The sequence below is a fragment of the Apostichopus japonicus genome, chromosome 13 (genome assembly GCF_037975245.1).
Source record: "Apostichopus japonicus isolate 1M-3 chromosome 13, ASM3797524v1, whole genome shotgun sequence".
NCBI lineage: Eukaryota > Metazoa > Echinodermata > Holothuroidea > Aspidochirotida > Stichopodidae > Apostichopus > Apostichopus japonicus.
This window is the reverse complement of record NC_092573.1, coordinates 13,776,670-13,804,560: the sequence shown is the minus strand read 5'-3', so window position 1 is coordinate 13,804,560 and position 27,891 is coordinate 13,776,670. Positions and strand designations below refer to the sequence as shown.

At 36.5% G+C, this 27,891-nt stretch overlaps 1 protein-coding gene across 1 annotated transcript in view; it reads left to right on the top strand.

Moving 5' to 3' along the window:
• The first annotated feature begins 1,945 nt into the window (after nt 1-1,945).
• LOC139978344 (ubiquitin-conjugating enzyme E2 R2-like) overlaps nt 1,946-27,891 on the top strand; it is a 29,547-nt gene continuing 3,601 nt past the window's right edge. The window contains exons 1-4 of the mRNA XM_071988467.1: nt 1,946-2,798; nt 12,446-12,532; nt 14,484-14,581; nt 22,081-22,209. Of these exons, the coding sequence (XP_071844568.1) occupies nt 2,379-2,798; nt 12,446-12,532; nt 14,484-14,581; nt 22,081-22,209 (734 nt within the window). The 5' untranslated portion in view covers nt 1,946-2,378. The remainder of the gene's footprint in view (nt 2,799-12,445; nt 12,533-14,483; nt 14,582-22,080; nt 22,210-27,891) is intronic.

Below are 27,891 nucleotides of genomic sequence, written 5' to 3'. Positions count from 1 at the left end.
CTTTGATCGCCAGCTTTACTACCAAATCAAGCCGTATTGTTCCACGGTTAGATGGAAAATGTTGTCACCCTAGCGAACACAACTTTCACAGCTACTCGTCAATTTGATCACAAACCAGCAGTCAAAGGTATGCTATATTGGCCACAAATATGCTAGATCTTCAAATATGGTCACCTCTGGCCAAAATTCTTAAACTTTTTATATTACAACCTTGGAGGAAAATTTTCCTCACTGGGACATTCAGTCATCTTCAAGTTATGTGTTCCTTAAAAATGTCTGAAAAACATTTGGAGAGTAAAGACCTCCAGGAAAGTACCTTTTTGAAAACTTCTAACAAGTATAGCGTGCTATAATTTGGGACCTATGACTACATTTAATGGCACCCATGATGTGTGAACAACTACCAGGAAAGTACTTCCCGTTTTTTAGCAATTCTTAGCCTGTAATAATTGTCAGTATACTGATGACATTAAATTCACCTCCTCGATCGACTTACCCAGGTATATAACGTTCATCATTACCATATTGTACAGATGTATTTCGTACCATATCATGCAGATCGATGTATCCCCAGGCGCGTAGCCAAGGGGGGGGGCGAAGGGGGCAGCCGCCCCCCCCCCTTGAGCAATTTTTTTTTTGGAATGGAATTTTTGGGAAGTGCCATTTCCAGCGATCTGGGAGGCTTTCTCAGCCAAAATTTTCTTGTACGCTTCGCGCCAATATGGTGGCGCTACGCTTAGATAGTTTGCAATGCCGAATCTACAGTTTCGCCCCTCCCTTGGCAAATTCCTGGCTACGCGCCTGTGTATCCCCGCCCCGTTCAGGCCATAATCGCGTACCCTTCGAGCGGGGCACACTTCAGTTCCCACAAAACATCACTGTTGGAGTTCAGCCCTCCTCCATTGACAGACAGAATAATAATTTAAAGAGATCCTTTTGTACAGTACATAAAATAATTATGTGCGGTAAAATTACCTAAGGTAGCATACTGCCCATTTGACTTACAGTCTTACACACTAGCTAAATCACAACATTAATGTGGTCTTTAATTAGTCTAGATAGATTTTTCTCACTAGCTAAACGCTACCCATCACTGGATTGATGACAAGTATAGCCTTTTAATTCATGGCACCATCAATTTTCCGTATCATGACCATGCAGATTTTTTGCTATCCGAGCCGGAAGTTTTCGTCACTTGTAAACAAAACTCTTCACTCAGTAGTATAAACAATTTTCGTACGCCAGCTGCTCCTGGGAGGCCTAAAGGCGGGGTTTAAAATTGCCTCAATTGACCCAAATTTTGCACCACGTGTACTTCCATTCATGCTCTTCAACATGTAAGCCACAAGAAACATGCAGATCATTATTGATAACGTATCCATATAGATGTATTCCTACTGCATTTTGGCACTTTTCCTCACCTAGGAGAACATTCGGGCGGATTGATATAGATTTAATAAGAGTATATGCCACCCTAAACAGTCGAAAATTAATCAACGTCCATTTCAAAACTTGTCAAATATAGCACCATTTGGCATCTAAACATGCACCGTCCATTTTACCAAAATTTCTCAAAGGGCAGAGGACACCAATCACCTTAGAGTTTGGACCCCCCCCCTCCCAAGTTCAAAAGAAAGTGTTGTGCCACCATTGGCCCGGTCCCCTCCCATGTATACACCTTACACCACATATATACAAACAGTGAACCTGCACTAGGATCGTCTGAGCCTTGGGTGTTCTTTTCAGGAAAGGTTGAAACCGACAGTTTGTAGTTTTGAACCGATAAGAATATTTCGCAAGTGCAATGAATTCCCCTTTATTTTGACGTTTGCGTAAGTCTCCTTATTTGGTTTTAACATATTACTCACGGCACTAGCCAGAATAAACTTCCTTGCATTACCCTGTCTATCTAGACATTGTTCTCTGTGAGAGCGGAACGGAACACTGCCAAAGACTAAAGAAACTGTGACTTTCGTATGAATAATCGGCTTCGCTGGTGATATGATGCATGCTGAAAGCGGAATTATTATGACGTCATTGTGTTTACTTGGGAAACCTAAATAGAGCCTTCAGCACAGATGACACATACTGGTATTCGTTGGTTCACAGTATATTCACTTTTGTGTACAGCAGACTAGGTTAGTGTGTATATGCCTGTGTAGAAATTGCCACAGATACCACACTGTATGACAAATTGTTTTGCATACGTGAATTGCATTGAAGTACCCAATACAATCTTCAGCCAGCTCCGCATACCGCAGTACTACTGTTGTGGTTGCCAATGTGACAAAGAACCGAGATTTTGTCTTCAGATTTTCAGTCACCAATGAAATTTTCACTCGAAGCATTTTTTCCAACCAGAAAACGTGTTCAGTTTTATGATTTATGTCCGGATAACGGAGAACAAAGAGGTTTATCTGTTGATTGAGTCTTCCGTGTTCGTCTCTTACACAGGTGACGTCATAAAACCACAACAAATAACACAGCTGAGCTGCAACTTGCAAGCAAAGAATTGTCGTCAGAATAAGAAGAGCAGGCATTTGATATCAAAAAGCCCGGCTTTCTCGCCGGCTTCGAACCATTTTGATTTATTTTTTATTTTGTCATTGATAAGCCTTGCCAAAATGGCGAAGACTCCACCAACGGTTGCCATTCGTACCTTAAATTTAGAACTCAAAAAGCTCCAAGAAGAGCCAGTGGAAGGGTTTACTGTAAGCACAAACGACGATAACTTGTTTCACTGGAAAGTAGCCATCTTTGGGCCTCCAGATACTTTGTACCAAGGAGGATACTTCAAGGTAATTGGGTCATTCAACTTGAAACATTAAATGGTCATTCATGTACTGTTTTATTGATAGGATTCCTTTGAAATCCAACATTGCAGTGAGGGCCTAGCTTATGAATATGAGTGAGACACTGGTCCAAGGCTAGGGCTAAGTTGGGCTAGTATTATGTATTATATTCACACAAATACTAACAGTAATAGGTGATTAGGCATCTAGGGTAACTGAAGAGCCAGTTGTATACTGCTTTGGCAAACTAAGTGGATTTTGTGATCATAGGGATACCAATAGTATTGGATTTGACTAATTACTCTGAACGTACAGAAAATATTGGTTATCTTCAGTGGAGTCATCAATTGCCAGGGTGTAGGCTACATTAACTTATATGGCCTAGTGTTAAGCCTACTGATGATAATGCACTGTCTTTCATAACAATGTGATTACTTCCTATTTCAGACAATTCGTTCACAACATGTTCACTTAGAATTCTCAACAGCATACTAGTTAACATTTGTAGGCCTGTACTTTGCCGGCATGCTTCATATATTTTATTACAATAGTCGTTACCAAATTTGCCCCATAAACGCAAAATTCACTTTTTCTAATGCATGTTCAACAGATACTATTTATAAACATTCGTTCACCATTGCTAGTAGCTATCACCCAGATGAGTAAGTACGCAGTGAAGATAATTCACTTTTCTGCCCCTATGGCAGAGGCAGACTGCCGGCGTTAATGGCCTCAGGGCAAATTGATCATTGCACCTCCACCAGTGGCATCTAGCCAGGAATGAAGAAGTAATTAGGTCTTGACATCCCAAACACCCTCTCTCCTAAGACAAAGTGTTGAAATTAGCAAACTTACAACCTATCACAACATGGATAAGGCTACTGATTCTTTATATATTTAACCCTCAGTTTTAATTGTAATATGTATATTCTGAGACAAGTATTACAAATGCAAGTGAATGAGCAGAATACTGCTCTGGGTCCCCCAGCATTGCTTGATTGCCAGTCAACTCCTACACACTGTCCCTACAGCTAAGCTTTCCCCCCTCCCTCCCCCACAATAACAGACTAAACATTGTTATTTGGGACATGCTCAAAATCGAGCATAATTACAATTGCCACTCCACTTGTTACTAGGTTACTTAGATATCTGGCATGACTTCTCGTTGATTGCATAACGTGTATAGTATGTTAATTTATCAACATCATATTTGACACTTGCAGGTTTCAGTCAAGCTTGGAAATGTGTTTCGTGACAGACCAGCAGCTCAAAGTCATCTTGTCATGTCATCTCAATTAGTCATTTCCTTATCCTCCAATTTGATGTGATGCCAATTCTCCCCCCCCCCCCCCCCCCGCGGACCACTTGTGTCCTAGCAATTCAGCCTTATCAACTTGTTATATCCGCTATGTCAGTGTGAACATTTTACATTGAATAAAGGACACACTTCAGCTGTGCTACTTTCATAAGTTCCGCAGTGCAGCCATTCCATTTTTTTTATGCTGAACCTCTGGTACCGTTAAAGTACCATGAAACTCCATGATTTAACTAACACTTTTCTGTAAGCATGTTGTCTTTCTGGAGCGCTTAATTTTCAGAGTGCATCATAATGCCGTCATCTTTTCAAATACCTGTACCAATATATATTTATTGCTACAGGTATTTCCATACCTTTCACTTTGTTTAGTTTATTTAGTGAACAATTGATCTGGTTTAATAATATACATACAGTAGTGAAAAATGCAATGCAAAACTGTGGAAGTTGCTGCATGATCACAAGTGGAAATCCTGTATCTATCCAGTTACTGTTTACTTGAAAATATCAGTTTCTTATGTCAAGCAAAATTCATTTAACTCAAAACTTTTTGTAGTTTGTTATTAACAACAATAAAACAAAATCCCTTTTTGCTCATCATTGTCTATTGTCTACAGTCAATATCTAGACAATGTGCTTCACATCACTCTATATACAGAAATGATAATGTGCATAACATCCTCCATCTGCGTACTTTCGAATGCACATGTTTTAATGTCTTTGTTAATAGTGCTGATTAATGACTGTGAACAATTAATAAATATATAGCATACAGTGTCTATACAAGGGAAATGCATCATTGCAACATAAATGGGTATATAGACATCACAAAGTTCTGGGTATTTATTGAAAACATTTTGTGAAGGTAATTTGTTTGGCAAACTAAGTCACATTGTACAGTAACTAAAGGAGTTCCTATTTAATTACTTGTGAGTGTGCAATTTCTTTATTTAGGTGCAGTCTCCCTGTACATAGGTTAAAAAGTTGAAACTAGAACATACATGCAAGTTTGTATAGTGTTGTAACACCAGTACAACAGACCAACAATATCACAAAAGAGCTAACAGTATATACATGCATGGGAGATACACAAAAAGTTAAGTGGGTGTCAAAGGTCCCACTATTGTATAAATTCCCAGAAACATTTATTAGTCATATCAAGATATAAGTTGATAGTACTGTACGTACACGGTGAATGTTGGTGTTGGCAGTGAACATTAAATAAAACAGTCATGTTTTCAATGTGTTACTTAGAAATGAATTATAATAAAATTTACAAGACAATGTGTGCATACAGATCACATGTACAGCAGTTGAATTCTGTTCATAAGTGTAAAGTTCAGTTGTGTAAAGGTGCCTCCCAGTGGTAGCAGTTGGGTAAGATGCACTCCAGGAGTTGCATGCTGTCCTCAGGGCCCAGGCATACAGTAATTCTTTAGAACACTATGAATTGTGGTCTGCTGAACCCAATTATTCTGAAGCAATACTCTTATCCAACCATGAATCAGCAGAAACAATCATGTTCACTCAATGACCCAAAGGTAAAACTTAAAATATATATGGTCTACTGTGGGTAGTTTGTATAGACGATCTACAGTACTTGTGTTTGGATATTGCAACATACATACATTAGATGGACAATGTACATGTATCTATTAACATTCACATCATTTTGTCCCCTACAGTGTATAATGTACCATTTCTAGCTTAATTAACATCCACTGTATGGTATGAGCAAAATGTTTTATAGACCATTCTTGAATGAAAGTCATAAATAAAAGTCACAGTAATACTTTCATGGTCAATTTGTGTGCAATATACTGTAGGTCGTTAGTTGGTGATAGATACTAATAGTACAATACAATTCAGTACAACACTGTATGGTGAACAGTGTTGTACTGTACACTGCACAGTTACTGTGCACGGAGGTGACATCCACACTATACAGTACTCTACAGTCTACAGTACATTATAGTACATGTACAGTACAACCAGGGAGTTGTCATAACTCCCTGGTACAACACTGTATGTTGAACATTGTTGTACTGTACACTGTAGTTACTGTGTACTGGAGCGGCATCCATAACATACAACACTCTACAGTACAGTATAGTACATGTACAGTACAACACTGTATGTTGATCAGAGTTGTACTGCAATTACTGTGTACTGTAGTGGCATCCACACAATGTAATACTCTACAGTACAGTATATACATACATGTACAGTTCAACAAAGTATGTTGAGCAGTGTTGTACTGTACACTGCAGTTAGTGTGTACTGTAGTGGCATCCACACAATACAGTTCTCTACAGTACAGTACAACACTGTATGTTGAACAATGTTGTACTGTACACTGCAGTTACTGTTTACTGTAGTGGCATCTACACAATACTGTACAGAACAATATAGTACACATTCAGCACTATGAGTAGTAAAGTAACTGCACAGTAGTGCCACACAAATCATTGCTTTTGATTGCTCTGTTTAAACCTGGAAATTCTTGATGATGTACAAATATGAGTAAGCATTCTTAACCTTTCTTCCTGTTAGTGTGTGAGCTAAACAAAAAATTGTAAACCGAGACCGTGATTGGGAGATGATTTTAATCATAATAAATATTCCTTTGCTTAGGATGTATTAAAGGAATTGATTGAAGTACATAATGTTCATGGCATTTTCTGGTTTCAACATATATTTTGATCTTTTTGTTGCATGTTTTATCATACCATATCAAAGGTAATTGGTCAAAGAGTTCTTTTGTTTAAATAGTTCCAGCTGAGCCCACATTGTTTATATATGTAGATCTTTTCCTCTTTTCTTGGGGTGGGGGGGGGGTAGGTGGTAGGCTTTGCTCAGTTACAGTCATGCAAGTTATAAATTTGGTTTAAAGCAAGTCCCTATTAAATTTGACTTTTGTTAATAGTTGACATTCCATCTTTAGTGTTCACTTAACTTGGAAGTTATGGTACAGTACAAGTAAATTAAATAAAATATATGTAGATAAATATGTAGTTCATGAATCCAAAAGGGTAATTCCATGTCTATTGTTCCTCCAGGAACTTGCCAGAGACTGAGAATAATGTGCACTATACAATACTAACTACACCAGTGGTCCTTTCATTGTATGTGTGTTGCTCACAGTTATCTCGTGTGGTAATTGTCGGCAAAGTTTGAATTCGGTGAACAGCAGGAGAGCTGTAATATTAGTTACACTTACAGAATTTCCTATTTCGTACGGTTAAGAATTTCCTCTTTCTTACTGCTAGAATTTCCTATTTCGTACGTACGGTTAAGAATTTCCTATTTCTTACTGCTAGAATTTCCTATTTCGTACGGTTAATAATTTCTTATTTCTTACAGTTAGAATTTCCTCAATCTTCTGTGCTTAAAGAACACAGGTAAATTTAGTAACGTACTGTATACAAAGCAAATCTTGGTAAGTACAGCTCAGTAGTGTATTGTGAAGGATGCATTTTGGATTGAATTTTCAGTCTATTAGTAATGGTAACATTGAGTATTCTAACAGTCAGAAGAAGATAAGTTATAGCATAACCCCATATGTGGGGGGGGGGGGGTTAGGGGAGCAACAGAGCAAGCTACAATGTGCACCCTCAAGTTCCACTGGTCCAGTTATTTGTGTTGGGAATAGTCACTCGCAGTGCGAGTTGAGGGTTGGGGGACGTTGACACAAACCATGGGCGTCAACAGGTGGGGGACGGGGGGGACATGTCCCCCCCACTTTCAAAAGTGGAGGGGATATCATATCATTTGTCCCCCCCACTTTTCAGAGCAGTTATTAAAAAAATCACATGCATATGCGCGATTTTCTATCACAATTGCTGAGCTGATTCAAGTAGAATCTAACTTAAGAATCATTATCAATAAATTGCACTGGAAATTAGAACAGTGCTTGGCCCTTTATCCCCCTTCCTCCGATATTCACCCTCCCCGCTTCGTCCGAGACCTCTGATAAAAGTTTGTGCGATGTTTGAACGATGTTTTAGAGTGTTTTGTGGAAGCACCCCTTCTCGCCAGAAATGGAATTCCCCTTGCCCTACACTGTGAATCAGAGAAAACGACGCATTTCAACTTGAAAACAAGTCGAAGACCCCACCAGGAAGGTAATATCATATATTTTAGGCCCTACAGACAGTATTCTGCCTGTATGCAGGGTATTATATGATACCAAACTACCGAAAATATTTCGTTTGAGATGGACGCTGTGTAATTCGTTTCCCTTGGTGTCAGAACGGCATCTTTCTACCAGTACTTTCTGTCGGAATTTAGTTTTGTGAGACAAAATTTCTCCTCACAGATCTGGTTCTGATGTAACTAAAAACGACTCAGGAAGGCCGTCTCCTGCGATCTAGGGGGTCTTATGTACCCAAAATTTTCTGGTACGCTACGCGCCAACCAATGGTGGCGCTCCGCTTAGATAGTATAGTGTCCCCCCCACTTTCTGAAACCTGCTGACGCCCATGACACAAACTGTCAAATGTAACCAAATAATTCGATATGGTCGCAAATAGCGCCTATAATTATACAAAATTAGATTAGTTCCCCAGGACGGTGGTCAATAACACGGTCCGCATCGTTGGTTAACGCACCACCCCATACACCTTCCCCTGTATAGTATCACTACCCATTAAACAACACATGTTACTACAAGGTAATTTATTCAACTCCATTCCTTCCAGTTCAAAGGGTTGCATATGAAGCATTGACTGTAAGAATTATTGTACATCATTTGCAGTAAACTTGCAGGTTTCAAGGCATTGAAGACTCGCCCCAAACCGCGTGTGGCCATCTGAAAAAGTTAACTTTCTGTTGCTTGCAAGTGACGTTTTGTTTGTGCCCCTACAAAATGCAGACACTGCCAGACAGTAATGAAACGTGATACCTTGTTATCTTTAGCTGGACCTGAGATGTCCATCGCTGTATCGTGTGCACACTGTGCTGTGGGTATTGACCCGTCTGTATGTACTGACTGTACACTAGTTAGCGTCTAATTACCGACGGTAGCAAGCTGTGTGTGTACTTCTGAGATTGATGGTGGTGTCTAGCACTTCTGTTACACCTCATTCGAAACTACAGTAGGTCAGATTACCGGCATTAGACGTTTCTTTTGCGGGAGTCTTCACACCCTTCAATAGTAAGATCAGTCTGATGTTATTCCCACATGCAGTTCTGTATTAAATAGATCTGTTAACTGTGTAGTCCCATAGAGCTCGAGTGCCCTACCTATAACATGTAAACATGACATGATTGCAGCCATGTGCAATGTTACAAATTAATTATACGACAGAGTGCAAAGTACTTCAGGCTAAAACGAGATCAGTGACATATGAGGGAAATTCATGGTTTCCTCTTTTGCTTTGTTGATTTTTTAAACAACTCCCTGATTTAATTTCTACGGTACATGCTTGTAAGACCTACAGTACTGTACAGCATGTATACATAGCATTGACACAAGTCACTGTGTGCAAGGCTTGATAGTTACTCTACATGGTCTTTATTTCTACGTAAAACATGACCGTTAAATGTCAGCTGTGCAGTAGCTCTTTGTTTGCTGGGGTCTTACAGTGAAAGTTGCAAGCGTGATGTACATGTACTTATAAAGTGCATCATCACAAACTTGAGAAATTATTCAGAAGTAAAAACAGGATTCAAAGATGTCTGTAGCAATTTAAAAGCGTGTGTACACGTTAATATGGCTTTTAGGGAAGAAAGGAAAGTTTAAGGTGTGCTTTTTCCTTGACCTTGTTTTTTATTACATATTGCGTCTTTGAAGTACACAGTTGACGACCATGTGTTATTTGCTGTACATTGTATAGCAATCAATGATTTAACTGACAATCTGTTTGCAAGGAAGGAAGCTTTGTTATTCAGTACTGGCCATGTTTACATGTTCTATATTGTGATGACCTATTCTCAAGGCTTTCACAATGTGATTCTTGCCAAGTTCTACAATAGGTTAAGGTAACAACATAGGGCTGTTTAACTTGGGACTGTTTTCATTCCTTACACCAACTGGGGCATTTATACAGTTTCTCTCCCTACAAAAGGCTCTTTTTTGAAGATTTATCAGAAATCTTTCCAAACTGACTGGTGACTCAATAAAAGATTAAAATTTGATCAAACTACTGTAACACTCTCTACAAGATTTTTCTACAAAGTGAAGGTTCACAAGTAAAAAAGTGTTTAGGTAAAAAACTTGATTCATTTGTCTGGCCATTTTTCATAGTGGCAATAGCAAACACAGTTTAATTAAAACTACATAGACATTTCAAAATGTTGAACTTTTGCTCCTCAATTTTGAAAAAAGACGTGGCTAACTAGTCAAGCTAATGAGATCTACAGAATGGATATGAGATTTGAGGTCTATGGACAGCTCATCAACAGATTGATCAAACTCTACTCAAAACTGTTTTAACCCATCATAGCTAAAGTAATGACATAACTCAGGCTGATGTAATCTTGTGCTTTCCACTCTGTCTTTGACTCTACTGTATAGCTACATTACAAAACAGTTCACATACAACATTCAGGAAATGTGACCAGTGTTTTCATAAATGTGTTGTAGCTAGCTGTTAGGACGTTTGTGTAAGTGCCTAAGAGACTGTGATGTCATAAGGAGTTCATTTCTACTCTAAGGACATTAACCTGTACAGGTACACACCTACATTACATATAAACTATAATATTGTGTATCTGACAAACTGTAATATTAGCTATTTGTAGGCCTATAGTGAAACGCCAGTTGATTAGGTGGTGACTTTAGCTATCATCTGCATTCAATGTAACTTCCTAGCACAGAAGCAGCCTGTTATTATTACTTGAATAGAGTATATTACTGTACATGTGTGTTAAATTCATGTCATAGTCTACTATAAAGTGTACCCTAGTTAAATCATCTAGGTGGCAAGTCTCTACCAAGTTTCCCTCCTCCCTGTTGAGTTCTGCTAGGAATAAATATATCTTCAACCTTTGAAGATGGAAAGAGGAATTCACTCAATGTTTTGTACTTGTACCTATATTGTAGGTACCTACAGTATGTGTATGTGATTATGGCATATGTGGTAACATTGATGGACATGTCATGTACATATATATGCAGCTCTACAGCACCAGCTTTCTGTTCTCTGTATAATTTAATGAATGTTATTACTGTATGTGTGAACAAATCTTAGTACTTAATCATTTTGGCATCAGTGAAATCAAATGTGGGATCAGTTGACAGACAGCCCTTAAAAGAATTATGCAACTGACAGTCCTTTTTCACCTTTGAAGTTTTATTTGTTCAACCGCATGGGCTCAACATTCAGGAAAGACATGCCCTCCCTCCCCATCACTCCTCTTCACATAGCTCTCTTCCACCCTTTTCCCCACACCTTTCTTTCTTTGTCCTTCTCCAGTTTATTTCTACCCCCTTCCCATAATCCTCCCTTTGTCCCTCCACTGTTTATCTCCTACCTCTCCTCTCCCGCTGTTGGTTTCTTTCTTCTCTCCATTCCTTGTCTACTAATCCCCTTACATCTATCTCTTTGTGTTCACCATGCTCATTAACCTGCCTGTATTCTGTGTGTGTTTTTGTCCCTTCTGTTACTGTTACTTGTCATTTAGCCTTTGAAGAAGATCCTGCTAGGATCAATACGTCAGGCCAACTTACTTTACACAAGTTTTACTTGTGTCAATCCAGCTATATTTCCTTAACTATCTCTGCTACTTGTCTCCTGTCAACAAATGGAGTTTCATATCACTTGTAGTTACATGTAGTCCAACAAAATTTGACCATGGAGGAAGGGGAGATGCGGTCATGACCCAATTGTGGGATCATTGGGACGGAATGTTAAAGTGACCAATCTTGTTTGACTAGGTAGAGACCAAAGGGTGTCTGTTCATAGGAGACATATAAGTATCGTAGATTGTACCCTATATAAGCTATTTATACTTTACTGGAATCTTCTAATGAACGATTTAAAGAGTAAAAAGTCAGTCACATCCTTTAAGAAGTGGTTTTGTAAGGAAATAATAGCTAGTTACTGACTAAAACTAAATTATACCTGTATGTAATTACTTTATATATATATATTGAACATTTAATTTGTACTTATATCTATGTATGTATTCATACACATATATATATTTTGTTTTTTCTTTTCTTTTCTTTTCTTTCTTCAGGGAGTCTTCCACATTGTTAAGCTTTTAAGCTTGATGGAAGACTTCCTCCACTTTGTACTTTTGTGGCAAACAAATAAATAAATAATCTATAAATAATCTACTGGGAATTTTCATTGCTGAAACATTTAATCAATTTTGTTTTTGTCTCTTTCAGGCTGAAATGAAGTTTCCTCACGATTATCCCTATTCACCACCGTCATTCAGATTCCTGACGAAAATGTGGCATCCAAATATTTATGATGTAAGTTCTAGAGCTACTGTAGATCAGCTGTCATCATAATTCCACAGTTTTGTGGAAAAAGTAGTGTACACTCCAACATCGAAATTGGCAGATTAAACATCATTTTAATCATTTTATCTTGTCTACAGTTTTGTGTAAATGTTGTTCTGTTCTGTTCCGTTTTAAAAGATGAATGCAACTTTTTTCGAGCATGCCATGTAGTGGATTTAAAAATCCAGGTGAGGCGGTCTTCAAGAAGTTCACAAATTTGCCAATGTCTTAGATGTTACTGTATCTAGCTAAATCAGCAGCAAGTACTCAGTGATATGAATTTAAGTGTATTAGAATACATAAACCATATCCAATAGCTAGATATATCTACAGTATCTACGCTGGAACCTAGTCAAACACTGTTTGATTTACTGCCTTGTATTAAGATTCTCAACTCTGTATGCATTATAACATAAATGTACCAGTCTCGACTCTGTACAGTATGCAGCATCACATTACTGTATGTAGTATCAACTATGTATGCTTCAGCACACTAATGCATGTAGTCTCAACTTTTTATTCTTCAGCACATTAATGTATGTAGTCTCAACTTTGTATGCTTCAGCACATTAATGTATGTAGTATCAAGTTTGTATGGGTATGAAATTCATGTATGTAGTGTCAAGTCTGTATGCTTCATCACATTAATGTTGAGTCTCAACTCTGTATGCTTTATCACATTAATGTATGTTGTATCAAGTCTGTATGCAGTATGACATGAATGTATGTAGTCTCAAGTCTATATGCAGTGCTTCACATTAATATATTTAGTGTAACATTGGCTACACTGCAAAGTACCAGGTCTTTTCCTGCCATCTCATGCTAGATAAAATAATATTTTGTGTTCTTTTAATCTCACTGACTTTGTACTCTGTGAGGTGATTATTTTACCAAAAGATTAATAACAAAAAGAAAAAGCGAAGCTATTAAAGCTAACAGGTTTCCTTCTAGCACAACTGCCAACAGAAGTCTTATAGAGAGAGCAGACCTTTATACTATACGTTTTGATTGTACAGGTTAATGACAGATAGTGACTTCAAAGAGGAAAAATCAAAGTGCACTTCAAACTACAGAACAGGACATGTTGTGGCAAAGATAAAAGCTTACTCAGTCCAAAAATTGTCTGTTACACCATAGGTTACCATGAGCATCTTTGTACCACATGATTTATCAACTCAAGCTGTGCACTGTTAAGTACTACTGCACTATTTAGACGAACCTCTGTTCCAATGGTATTCATCTGTATTCTTTGATTAGGTTTATCATACTGCCAGCAAATCTGATTCATATGTACTGGGGGCATCTATCAAGTGGTATCCAAAGTCAATGTTTGAGCTTTATTTGGAATCGTTATGTGATAGTTTTGCATCTAGGCAACACAATCAACCTCTGAGGTATATAGTGAGAGGCATTGAGTGGGGTTCATATTTAATACATTAACTATTGGTAGATAAAACAGGACTGTTAGAAGAAAAACAAAATACATTATAATAAAATTGAACTATTTTTGTGAAATACACCATAAATTAGTAAAATGTTGGGTTTTCTTAAAATTCTTTCCAATCCAATAAACACAACGTTCTTAAATAGCACTCGATTTTGAAAGATGCAAACTGTGTCGAGAAAGTTGGTCCTGAACACTTGATCGGCCTTGCTGCAAGCTTCTGTGATTCCGGTATTAAATAGTCAATCTGCTGACACTCAATCAGAGATATTCTTGAATAGTTTTATTAAGGATTAATCTTGATAAATAATATCTTGAATTTGAATTTTAACGAGTGTCAAACATTTGAACTGAATGAACAATCATTACCATAAGTTATGTCTGCACTATATTGTTGGATATTTCAGTATGAGGATCAAACTATTACGTACAAACAGTTGTATATTTTCTTACTAAAGTATTCCTCTTGCCCTGCAGAGTGGCGACGTTTGTATATCTATACTCCATCCTCCCGTAGACGACCCTAGAAGTGGGGAGTTGGCATCAGAGAGATGGAATCCTACACAGAGTGTCAGGTAAGCTTATAGGCTGCATTATGTACAGTGATTGACACTGTATCAGATTCAGCTTACCTGTCTCCTCATAGCTGAAACACACTCACTCTATCCTCAGTGTGTTTTTTAGAGTGACATGCTGAACCTTTTACTGTTATGCTGCCGTTTCACTATCACGTCGGACTGGTGATCTGTCACTACGCTTTAATACTCTACACAGTTGTGATATTAATGCAACAATCTAATAATGTATTTTATGCTCTGAATGTTAGGCAGGGGCCATGTCAATTACAAATGATCTGTGTTTAATAACAGATTATAAAACAATGGATTATCTCGTTAATGATTTAAAAAGGTAAGAGCTGGCAACATCATCTTTATTGCCAGATTAAAGTAGCATTGCAAAACTCTTCCCTATATTACAGGTTAGTCTAAAATATCCAAAAAGAAAAATTGTTGAGTAACACACATTGCTTCATACTCCACACAATAATATGTGCCTTCTTGAAATCATTTCATTAAAATCTCATAAAAAGCTGGTTAAATATAACATTTGGATAAGATTTTGACAAACATTGATGCTGTTTGGTACAAAAAGTCTATAAAATGTAGGTTATTTGCTGACAGTCTGTTCAGTTTTCATTCCAAATAGTGTCAAAGTTAAACTTAAAGGAGAAATAAACTCTGGGTTTTTGGAGCGTACATGCGGTAGGGGATATTTTTCTGATACCATTTATGAAATTACTAAGCAAAATATAGTTTCCCTGAATTTTACGCGAATTTTCCAATTATTTTTTTTTACCCATTTGAACAACGGCCATTTTGTTAAAATGAGGATTGGGGGCGCTTCAAAAGTGACATACACCAGCCACATCGTAACTTCAAAACAATGAAGCTTTGCATACGAGTTATAGTCTATTCACACTATGTTCGAGCATCTTGCTTCGCTTATTTCACCGGTTAAAATGCCCGAATGCCAAGCCTTTGGTTGTGTTAACCGAAGAGGGGAAGAGGGAGCAGAAAAGGAAAAAGATATTTCGTTATTCCAGATGGAATAAAATATCCGGAAAAGAGTGAACTTTCACTGAGGTGTACAGTACCTGTTCGTTATGTTCTCAGCAGCCGTAGGAAAAGGATTCTCCTTGTACCTCAAGAAATTTACAAAACAGAGTTCTAAATGAACTGGCTGCAAAAATATCTGGGAGAATTCAGGTCTGTTGGTCAGACATTCTCCTGCGTTCAACAGAGCTTTTTCCGCGAACAATCCATAGCAGCATACCCTCCCCTTGTCGCTTTCCAATGGCGAAGAGAGTGCACACAGACACCATTCTTCGCAGTGGCTCGCGGAACCGGTATTCGTATCAGCAACGGAATTCGACCCAACATCACCAACAGTCGCCGACTGATTCTTTGCACAAACTCCTCCTCTCGATGTCTCAGTTCTTCCTCTGAATATTCTGGTTCGAAAAGATACGATTCCAATCCAAAGGCTTCCATTTTCTTTTTTGAAGATATTTGCTCTACAGTAAATTGGAGTGCAATGATGGACGTAAGTAACGCTATCGCTAGGACTGAGTACGGTTTGCGTGTTGAAAGCAATCTAATTTAAACACGTTAAAAATCAAATCCTTGAAAAGATCCCAAAATTTATATTTCTACTGATACTCGTTACAATAACAAATTTCACACACTTTTTAAGCATTTTTACAGATCAATAAAGACAAAAGATAATTTTTGATCGATATTTTATTCATTACTATTGTTGAAAGTACAATTCTAATTATTTTAGGGATTGGCAACGATTTTGTCTTGAAATGGTACATCCGGGTACTGGCTCAATTCAAACAAAATGGCGCGACACATGAACTACATTCAAATCGTTTTTTCACCTCAAAGAAGGGATTTTTATGCTTTTCTTTTGCTTTTACTGGAAAGACCATCTGTCAAAACGTAAGAATGGATGCAAAAATAACTAGGGTTTATTTCTCCTTTAAATTTTTCTTTTACAATATCCCAGTTTACCGTAAAATTTGTGTTTAATATTTTGACGAAAGTCCAGGTGGCAAACATTCCGGTATCAAGTGGAATGGGTTAATCACTCACTCATTACCCAACAGTTGGCAAAAATATCTCAAAGCCTTGTGTTTGAGTTTGTTTAATTCCCAATCTTGAGTCATACAGTTCCTGGAAGATTTGGACAGGCTGATGTGCAAGCCCTGATTAAAAAGAGGATTTTCTGGTAAAAAACAATGTGAATTTTAATGAAGAGAAAAATATTCCATCTTGCTATTTGAAAGCCGCTTCTCAATGTCTTGTGTCTAACTCCAGATATGGTTGATTGAATGTAACCTAGTATTTTGACTGGCCTACCTTCAACTATTCCCATTATTCAATTCATTTGATTTATTCCAATATAAATATAAATATATATATATATAAAATGGAGTACTTAAATACAATATTAAAACAATACATACAAGATGTTAGTTGCCTAACCTTCAAAGTTCAACTACTCCCATTATTCAATTCATTTGATTTATTCCAATATAAATAGAAATATATATAAAAAGGAGTAATTAAATACAATATTAAAACAATACATACAAGATGTTAGTTGCCTAACCTTCAAAGTTCAACTACTTCCATTATTCAATTCATTTGATTTATTCCAATATAAATATAAAAATATTTATAAAATGGAGTAATTAAATACAATATTAAAACAATACATACAAGATGTTAGTTGCCTAACCTTCAAAGTTCAACTACTCCCATTATTCAATTCATTTGATGTATTCCAATATAAATATAAACATATTTATAAAAACGAGTAATTAAATACAATATTAAAACAATACATACAAGATGTTATCTGATAAAAAAATATATAAAACCTATCACAATTCATTTGAAGTTTTACAATTGAATAAAAATTGCAGCTCTTTAAACAAAGGAGTTCTTAAACAACTATATTCTGGACTTTGGCCAAATATTAGGATTTCTTATCTATTTGTTCCAGGAAGTAGGGGGTCATTGATGTCATATGGTCAAATGCTCCTCAAAAAGCTTTATTTGGGCTATTATATTCTTCTTATTGATCTATCCTCAAAACCAGCTGATACATTTATAAAAATTGGCAAAGCTGTCATAGTTCTCTGTACTTCGAAATGTATGTGTCTTTTGTGTAGAATTATTTTTCCCTCTGTGGATAAGTGATTGACATGTTATGAAGACAAACAGTGACATTTGCATCTGAGGTGCCCTGATGACATCACCCATTCTACTGTTGCCAGACGCATAATTACAAATAACACAAAATTTGAAAAATTGTATATCTTCGGGATACCAAATAGTAATGAGAATATGGTTTTCGCCTGAAAGATTCAGAAAAATTCTTTATCACCACTTTTGCTAAGCAATCAATTTCAGCCACCAGAAAATCCTTTAAAGGTCTTGATGACTCGGAGGGATGGAATTGTAGGATTTGGTTCTGGTACAGTAGATGTCTACAGTATTTGTTTACAGCCACAAAATGAACATTCCCCCTGAACTGACTGAGTTCAACCTCTACTGTACAGTGAACTTCCCTCTGGATATATATTATTATCATAGAGAGTGAACAATAACTTAAAAGAAATCTTTAATACATTTCTACAGTATATATAAACAGAGTTACTCACAGAACCTCTTCACCTTATTACGAACAGAGGCCAAGTTGGTCATCACAGAAGCCTAAAGTCAGTTTAATCATAGAAAATCCAATTTTTGCGCTACTTAAAGTTTTGTCATAGTGGACTGTGGAGACTTTCAAGGACATGCAGTAATCATGAAGTTTATTAAGCATCGTGTGATTTGCAGCATTTCTATAAATTTAGGAGTACTTTGATGAACGGTACATGTTTAGTCCACATCATTACATCAATACTCAGTATGTAATATGTACTATACAATGTAAAAGCAAAATACCATAGGCATGAGGACAGGAGTGGATTTCTACTGTGTTGTGACTTAACGTGTACAAGTATGTAAGCTGGATAAGCTGGATGTGCTGTATCAGGATTCAATGTCTTGCCGTTCATAATTGTACTGTACTGTAAATTTATCCCACATTGAGACAATGTCTCTCCCCTCCCCCTCCATCTCCCCTCCCTCTCTCTGAACATGTCCAGATAATCCAAACAAATACTTTATATGCAAATAAAGGTAATGCTACAGTAGGTGACTATGTAATTCTAACAGACTAGTAATCCATATTGTAGCTAGGAGAGAGAGAATATATCATTTAAACAGCTGTTTGATGCTTAGGTATGAAATCTAATGTGATCTGTCAAAGTAGCACAACACTAATACATATTTATTGTGCAGATATAGCCATAGACTAATTAAGGTATGAATAAACTGTACGTTGCTACTATCATAGGTGCATAACTTGTGTGAGACTCAACTCATTGGATACTAAATGTGCAGTAGACTAAAAGGAAGTCGATTAGTTTTTTGCTAATATTATAACAGAGTCTTTTACAGACATCCACCCTTTCCCCTTACTGTTTTACCTCCATGGTTCACCTCAAGTTGACCTGTAGAATAACTTAGCTACTTAGCGCAGACAGGAAGTCCTCCTACATCATATTCTCCAGAGATATTACTAATCCATTCAGTAACAGTTTACTAGCCCAAATATTACATGATATTCCTTCCACTTTTTTAGTCCCTCCAGAGTTACTCTTTACAACAGAAACCTTACACCTGTATGTGCATATCAGATCTGTATACCAAGAATGATGTCATGTGTGATGTCATAGTTTTGTTTTTTCTTAGTACCTTAAAACCTCTGTTTAAGGAGAAAGTTAGATATGTAAGCAGAGTAACTTCCTGTCCCATTCTCTGTAAGCCATAGTCAAAGAGTCTATAAGATCATTTAACATTCACCTACTGTATTCAGTAGATATCTAGCCAGAAGAAACTCAAAACTTTTTTGGTTTTTGTCCTTTTTGCTTGCTCACATACCGATTGCTTTTGATTTATCTTTTGATTTTTTTTTGTGTATATCGTTAAGTTTAATAGTACAGTAATTCTAAAGATAAAGATCATATTTGCTATAAAATAGACGAATTGTCAGTCAGTCTGTGCATGTCGAATCTTCCAAGGAAAGGCTCAACTGTTTGGTTGTATTCATGAACATCTTAATTTGCATGTACTAGAGAGATTGTACAGTAGGTTACAGTACTGTATGTAGAGCAGCGCTCTGTTGGACTGAAAAAAGGGGAAATCCTTTTAACAGAGTTGCATAGACTTCCCTAATTGCATTAATATTTTCCTTGCCAAATCTGTAACAAAATTCTGGTTACCATGAACTCATGCATGAATAGTTGTTACATGTACACAAGTTTAACATTTAGACATTTCAAAATGGAAAATACACAGGTTCACGTACAGGAAACTGCTCGTACAGTAAATAATGGACGTGAGTGATAGCTGTGTAGCACATATAACAGTAATTTAATCAACATTAAAAAGAGTAATTATTGATTATATGTCCATGTTCCACATTAATTAGAATTGATGACTAACATTGATGTAAACTATCCATGTTCAGAATGTTCATTGCATGTTCATTTACTGCAGCTTGACACTCTCGCTGATTGTCTATCTCATCTTTTTCAATGTACTATTAATAAGCACAGCATGTAGTGGACCTGAACATGTGTACACTTGCACAGCATTGACTGCATTACTGTATGCGAGGGTCGGATCACAAACAATGAAGATTTAACGCTGCGTGAATCAGGGAGTCTGAGTCGAAGTCTCTAGTGCACAACTGTACACAACTGTACTGTGGTTACCTCCAAACCTGAACTACCAATGCTGTGCAATGTGAACAGTAAACTTTGCTTCTTATGAAGCTCTGTCAGAAGCAGTTTACAAATGGTCTTTAAAATGATCAAAGGTTTTCTTGATATACTGTACAAATTGTTTTGGAGGCCCTGACTTTCCTTCCTTATAAAGTAATTATAGTTACAGTGTACAAATACTTCTATATACATCTTTGCAATTGTGCAGTGCAGTTTGTCCATTTCACATAGCATTTTACCATCATGCAATGCTGGATAATATATTCTAAGGCTCAGCGTACAGATCAGGGGGACTCTATGTGTGAAAATCTCCAGCACACAATGTGTGTAAGTCTGTAGTTACTTCCAAACCTGGATTTACCAATTGCTGTGCAATTTGTAATTTATATGAGAACAGTCAACCTTGTTTCTTATGAACCTCCTCTCTGTCATAGCCAACAAAGTGGACTATGATCATTTGATACTGTAGTTTTTTGTGTACATAGTGAACATACAAATTTTGTGTAGCACTTTTGAATTTCCTTCCTTATGAAATACTATGGTTCCTTGTGTACAAATATTTCTAAATATCTTTTACATGTTTTACAGCAATTTACCCATGCGACATCGCCAGATAGTAATTACATTAAGTTCCGTGTACTCAGCACTATTCAGGTACAACAAAGTAAACCTTTGGGACTCTTTGTGTCGGCAAATACAGTATCTGCATGCACTTATCCCTGAAGTTCCCACAACAGCTGGTGATCTGTTGTTTGTGTGTGTAGTTGCTATAATTGACACTCACTGGTAGAGCTACAAGGTAGTGTGCAGTACAACCTATTTGTCGTAATGGAATAATTACAGTCCTGATTAAACAGTGTTTGCAATGATATAAAAGCTAATTCAATCAATTTGTACCATGGTAAGAGAAACTGTGATGGATGGCTTTTTTCCAATAGTGTTTTTTCTTTAATACCCCCCCCCCCCCCGCCCACCTTGACTAATGAAAGTTGTTTTGCAGTATAAAGTTTATTATGGATAATGAGTTGTTTTCCTACAGAAGATTAAACAGAGATCTTTATGGTGGTAGTTTATTGATTGCAAATTAAACATCCTGTGAAACTTGAGGTTTATAAACATTCTGTTGCCTGGTCATAAATCTAGTTCTAAGAACAGTCCAACATACTGTGTACATGTGGTTCAAGTCATTCAACATCTCCATATATTTCACTTTCACAATACACTTAAAACAACATCCTGTCAGCAGTGTAAAAAGAGTGTACAAAGGAAACTAGGGTATCAAATGTTTAAATTCCTCATCTCACTGTTAAGTTTTAAAACATGTCCAGTACCAAATTGATGTTTGATATGGATTCTCAAATTTCATATTCACTGATAATGAAAACATGAGGACTCTCTTTCTTCCAGGTTAAAGTTGTTATGGAATTAAATGATTTTAGTAGGGTAATGGTGGCTTGGTAGTATAGGTAATTCCATGCATTCTGCAGCATACTACAGTACAGTATGATAATGTTCATTCGTAGGTTTAATTATGTAGTTACGTGACATACATAGTAGATGCGATCCTTGTACTGTAGTCTGTATACAGTACCGCTACTATATATACCTATAGCATCAATGTATTCTTCGTGTCTCCTTTAATATTCTATTTATCTTTCCTTCCCACAGAACAATCTTACTAAGTGTGATATCACTACTCAATGAGCCTAACACATTTTCACCTGCTAACGTTGATGCATCAGTCATGTACAGAAGATGGAAGGAATCCAAAGAAAAAGACTATGAACACATGATCAGGTGAGATTACCAACTCTAAAACGATTAACAGAGACAGGAAGAAACTATTTTCATTTTTTGTCGTGCCTTCTCTGCCTCAACACTACTGTATAACCCCCATGCCTCTCCTCCATCTGTATGCCATTCCTTCCCCTTCCTTCCCCCCCCCCCCTCTTTCTCTGCGCAGTCCAGAAGTATCATCTTCATGTAACCTTTACACACATTGCAGTAGCCTTGGACACCAGATAGTTGTACATGCAGGTAACAATTTAGTGTTCAACTTTTCTGCACACATTCTCAAAGGGTCTGGAAATTTTTTTTCTCTCATTGAAATAGTACAGATCCTGCATAGAAAACTGCTATACATCTATACACTTACAGAGCAAACGTGAGCATTTTGTATAGCATTTTGCGATTGATGCGAAACCAGATAAAATCATTCCCAGACATGATATCGAAAGAGCAAGCTACAGTATAGTACTAGTAATTTACTGTAACGTTACTGCCAAGGTTAACAAACAGCAGGCGTCAACAAAACATACAAGTTGCCAACTTCAATTTAGCCTGTCAAAATGTTGCCTACAATAAAATAAAAGAAGACATGTTATGTTTTGCAACTGTCTCAATAAACTGGCAGCCTCAGTTGATATGACACTAATCCACACAATAAGCAAAATGCAGCCTGACATGTCAATCGCAATGAAAACCAAGTAGCAGTTCTAAGGCCTAAGAGTTGTTGCTATATTAATATTTGCTGTGAGGTGAACACCTTTTTACTATGGAAATTGTAGCGAGGTTAATGCATCATTAGAAGCAAGGTAATCATTGCTGGAGCCAAAGTAAGCAATTATGTTCCTGAGGATTAATTTGTATAAATTAAACTTTTTTATCTCATATTTTTTCTATCATAATTATACTTGAGACTATTTATTAATCTGTCCTAAACAACCCATTTCTTTAGCCGCAGTTTCGATTTCGATTAATATCCAGTGGTCAATATGCCGATCAGAGCTGGTCAAAGAAACAAGCCGCAAGTTCGGAAAATATTTAACGATAACGATCTGTAAACAGACCAATCAGGTCACTTAACGCTATGTACTTAGCAGTTTCACTGGTCTGGCCGCTGTAAATACAAGTGAACACAACATAATAATAACTGAACATACCTGCTTAGTGCTGACACCTGTTTTGCCCAAGTTGCAAATATTCTTGGCAAGAATCCAAGAAACCCTTTGTACAATCAAAATTGTAAACATGGCATATTCAGCCAAACAATGTAGCCTACCACAGTCAAACACAACGTGAGAAGTAACTTATGTGATGTTAAAAACACTTTATAAAACTAGTTGGCTATCACACTGACTTGCACAGTGCTTCTGGGCCTCAGCTGAGAATATAAGTTATAGCACACATGAAAAACCCCTCACTAAATCATTTCAAAAGTGACACATCTCATTAAAAACTGCAAAATGTATCATGGATGTAATTTTTAAAACCTCAATGACTGATAAAATATTTTAATTTGAGGATCAAGTTTACATTTTGTTTTTTTGCCAATTGGTGTATGAAATATTTCAACACGAAGCACTTGCCAATTCTGGCTAGGCTTAGTTTTCAATCTAGCCGGTAATGGTAGGATATAAGTTTTTACTGAAATTAAAAGATTGAAGAGAAAGTTTTTGTTTTGGTTCTGGTAAACACAAGGGGTAGTAAAAATTCTTAGCCAGGATACTAATTGTCTTTCTACATGAAATTAGTTTGTTTCATCTCACAATGTCAACATTTAAGATTGTTGCTAAGATATTCGTTGCTCCATTTGACAACAGTTCATATAAGACTCGCAGCCTTAGTGTTGAATGTAGTTGGTCAAACAGAGTAATGAATTATATATACAACAGAAGTAACAGGACGCATATGCTTGTGTTTTTCCACAACAAAAAAAGTACTACACACAGTTTCATGCATATCAACTTGGTAGGGGATATGATTGTTCCTTTCAAAAGAAGTTGAGGTTAAGACTAGTGTTATAGAATATTCACATATTATATCAACTATAGTTGACTAACAGGCTTCTGCAAATGAGACTATTACAAGTGATTACTGTTTGTGAGTTGTGAAAACAAGAATGACTTATAATAGCCGATTTTAAGTTAAATAATTTATGTATTAATGACTTAATTGCAATTTTACATTCATTCTGGCTGTTTAAGAATATCGGTATCATTATCGGACCGATATCGTGATTGTAATATTGGATATCGGCCAGATTCGATATCGGCAATATCCTCACAACACTATGTTATTAATGGTTTTGCTTAGATTGTCTACTTTTGATGACAGGGATTTGTTTTTTTTTGTGCAATTTTATGCTGCATCTACAATAAACTATTGAAGGTCTGAACACAACCAATATGTACTTAGAATTCATTGTCAACACTGTACACATTACACTTGAAAATATGAACTGAAAACCCCCAAAGGAAAGTAAACAGTTCTCACCTTCTACTGTAGTGGCAAAATGATCCCACTGACTAAAACCTTTTTAACCAGGATTTCCCCCAAATTGAGCAAAATATTTGGGGGATTTTAATTGCAAAGATCTCTATCATAGTTTAGCTAAAGATGATGGTTGGGTTTGTATCTCTTTTAGCTGGATTCATTAAGGTTGACCACATAAAGTAAACAGTTCTCACCTTCTACTGTAATGGCACAGTGCCATTACAAACTGACAATATGATCCCACTGGCACTGACGATAACCTTTCCAACCAGGATTTCCCCCAAATTGAGCAAGAAATTTGTTGATACTATTAACTGTATATATTATTTGCAAAGAGTGGGGAACTTTTCTTTCTTTGATTTGGCTTTTTAGGACATTTTTGCAGGAAAAAGAAGTCAGCCAACCCATGATGCATGTCATGATTGCATTATACATTATATCTCCAAATTTCATCAACTTGATGACTGAGGCGACCTTACAGGATTTAATCTTGATCGTGAAATATATAAATGTGCGGTTCATTTAACCCTGTTTAAGTAAACTGATGAGTCATTCAATGTAGTATTGACCTAGTACTGCAGTGTACTTTATAACACTGTACAGTACATTATCACACTGTAAAGTACATTATAACACTGTTCAATACTTTATAACATTGTACAGTACATAATAACTCTTTACAGTACATAATAACACTGTACAGTACATAATAAGACTGTACAGTACATTATAAGACTGTACAGTACATTTTAACACTGTAAAGTACTTTATAACACTGTACAGTACTTTATAACACTGCACAGTACATTATAATACTCTACAGTACATTACCTATATATGGTACAGAGGCCAAATGTCTGCCAATGTTACCCAGCTCATGAACCTGTCTGTATCCTGTGTGTGTATGTGTCCCTTCTGTTACTGTAACTTGTCATTCAGCCTAGCTGAATGAAATCCTGCTAGGAACGAAACGGCGGCTTACTGTGTATTGTGGTGAGGCCTTATAGGAGCCAATTTTCAAAGCGAGCGTATTCAGTCCAACAGGAAGCGGTTAACTTAAAAACCGAATATTAGATAGTTTTGAGGGTACAGAATAATATAAATTGTTTTTGGTCCCTGCCTTTGTTATTCCTTTAAACTACACAAAACTGCATACTGTACACAAAACTGCATACCGTACACAAAACTGCTTACTGTACACAAAACTGCATACCGTACACAAAACTGTATACTGTACACAAAACTTGAACACTCTATTAATTACTCCCTGTGTTTAGTAATTGTTTCTGTTTTGCCTTCAAATACTCACAACTGAACAAGATTGTTTTTTCCCTGTGTTCTTTATTGTATAAAGTTCCCAGCACTAGAGCGTTTAACATTAACCTTTGTATTCATAGCAGTAAAAGCCATTGACATTGTTGCATAGCATGTATACGTAAGTAGTGGTGTTTGTTTAATGTTTTGACCAGTGCAAGCTACAGTACAGTATGTCTTGATCTGCAAGTTGCGAATGTCCGAAATCCGGCGGTGTGTGTTCTATGGAAAACACAATAAGGTTACATTGTCTAAATCACAACTGTCTGCATTATTGTTGCGATAATTTAGGTAATTCAGAAACTAACTGACATTAGTGTAATAGACTTAGAAGTGAATACTTGAAATCTGATGGGCCTTAACTTCAATGCTTCCATAATGTTTTGTAGATTTTAGTGTTTTGATGATTCTAAGTCCACATTTAACCATGGCAACAGCTTTGTAACTTTGACATTAAAAGTACGACTTATTTTCAGTTTGCTTGAGGTATGCCATTAGTAGTTCATTACAGTACCTTCAATGATCATACATCATAGGTAAACTAATTAGTCAGTTCTAGTGAGGACTTGATAAAGACTAGATAAAGTACAGAGCTGTGTTACGTGGAAGCCAGTTATTGTCAGAAGTGAGAAAAAGGCCATCTTCATAATCTTCAGGGGAGAGCCTTGTCAGCTGGAAGCGCAAGACATTTTGAATAGCACGGATTGTTAATAGTGATTGGCAAATTGAACATAAGACATACGGTAGGCAAAATTACTGAGAACTCTTGCATGCACTGTTTTTATATACACACAATAAAGGTAAAAAGCAGGTGGGAACCCTTCCACAGACAATCATATTACATTCTGTGTTACATTAAAAAGTAGGTCCCATTTACAAATTGGATGTATTGATTTCAGAAAGAGTCACTAGTTATGAAGAACCATTGAAGAGCCAAGCTGTGAACAGTACTGTGCATACTTAGTACTGTGGTTGACATTAAAGGCTTACAAGTACTTCTTCTGCTGGTGTTAAGCTAAATTATTTAACTACACATACAAATTGTCACATATTTTAAAAGTTGGACACTGGAATTTGTACTGAAAATTAATTATATAATGTTGGAACTCTAGTAGAGAATTATTCACATTATCATTAGGGTTAATAAGTACTTTTCAGGATGGTCAGATTTGCCAAATTTTGGGGTCATTTAGATTAATCCCTCCCTTTCCGTCTTCCAAAATTTTAAATAAATAAATAAAGCATAAAAAATAACTTCATTCCCTCCGACCCTTTCCCCTCCAAAAAATTCATAAAAGAACATCCCGTTACTTATGTGAAAATGTAACTTGGTTTACACAGTTTGGCTGACAACTTTGCACAACCGTCCAACATTACACAGGTTTTTCTTGATTCTAAATATTATCTAAACTCCCTTCCACCTATGTCTCCTTTAGGCTTTTATTAGCCTAGCATTGCTTTGTCATGGAGAAAAGGAACCACGTATAAATTTACGGTATTAGTCTGTGAATGATGGAAGATGCATATAAGGGAATCAAAAGTATCAAAGATATTTTGTGAGTAACTGATTTGTAGCTGTACAATGACTGCTTTATCAATTTCAAACAGCTCTTATACCTGCTTCTTAGTCAAGTCCATATTCCCAACTATGTAGTCTGTCAGTACTCTAGGATACTGTATAGATGTGATATTGGGATAGTCCATGTACCTCATATACCCTCCCCCCCCCCATACAAAAGCCAAGCCAGGAAGTTTTGACTTATTTTTACCTTCTTCTGCAGTTAAATAACTTATTGTTCATAATTTAATATGAAAGACAAATTTGAGATGAACAATCATCCTTAATTTTCTTTAATTAACTTATACTAATAAATAATTAATACTGAAAAT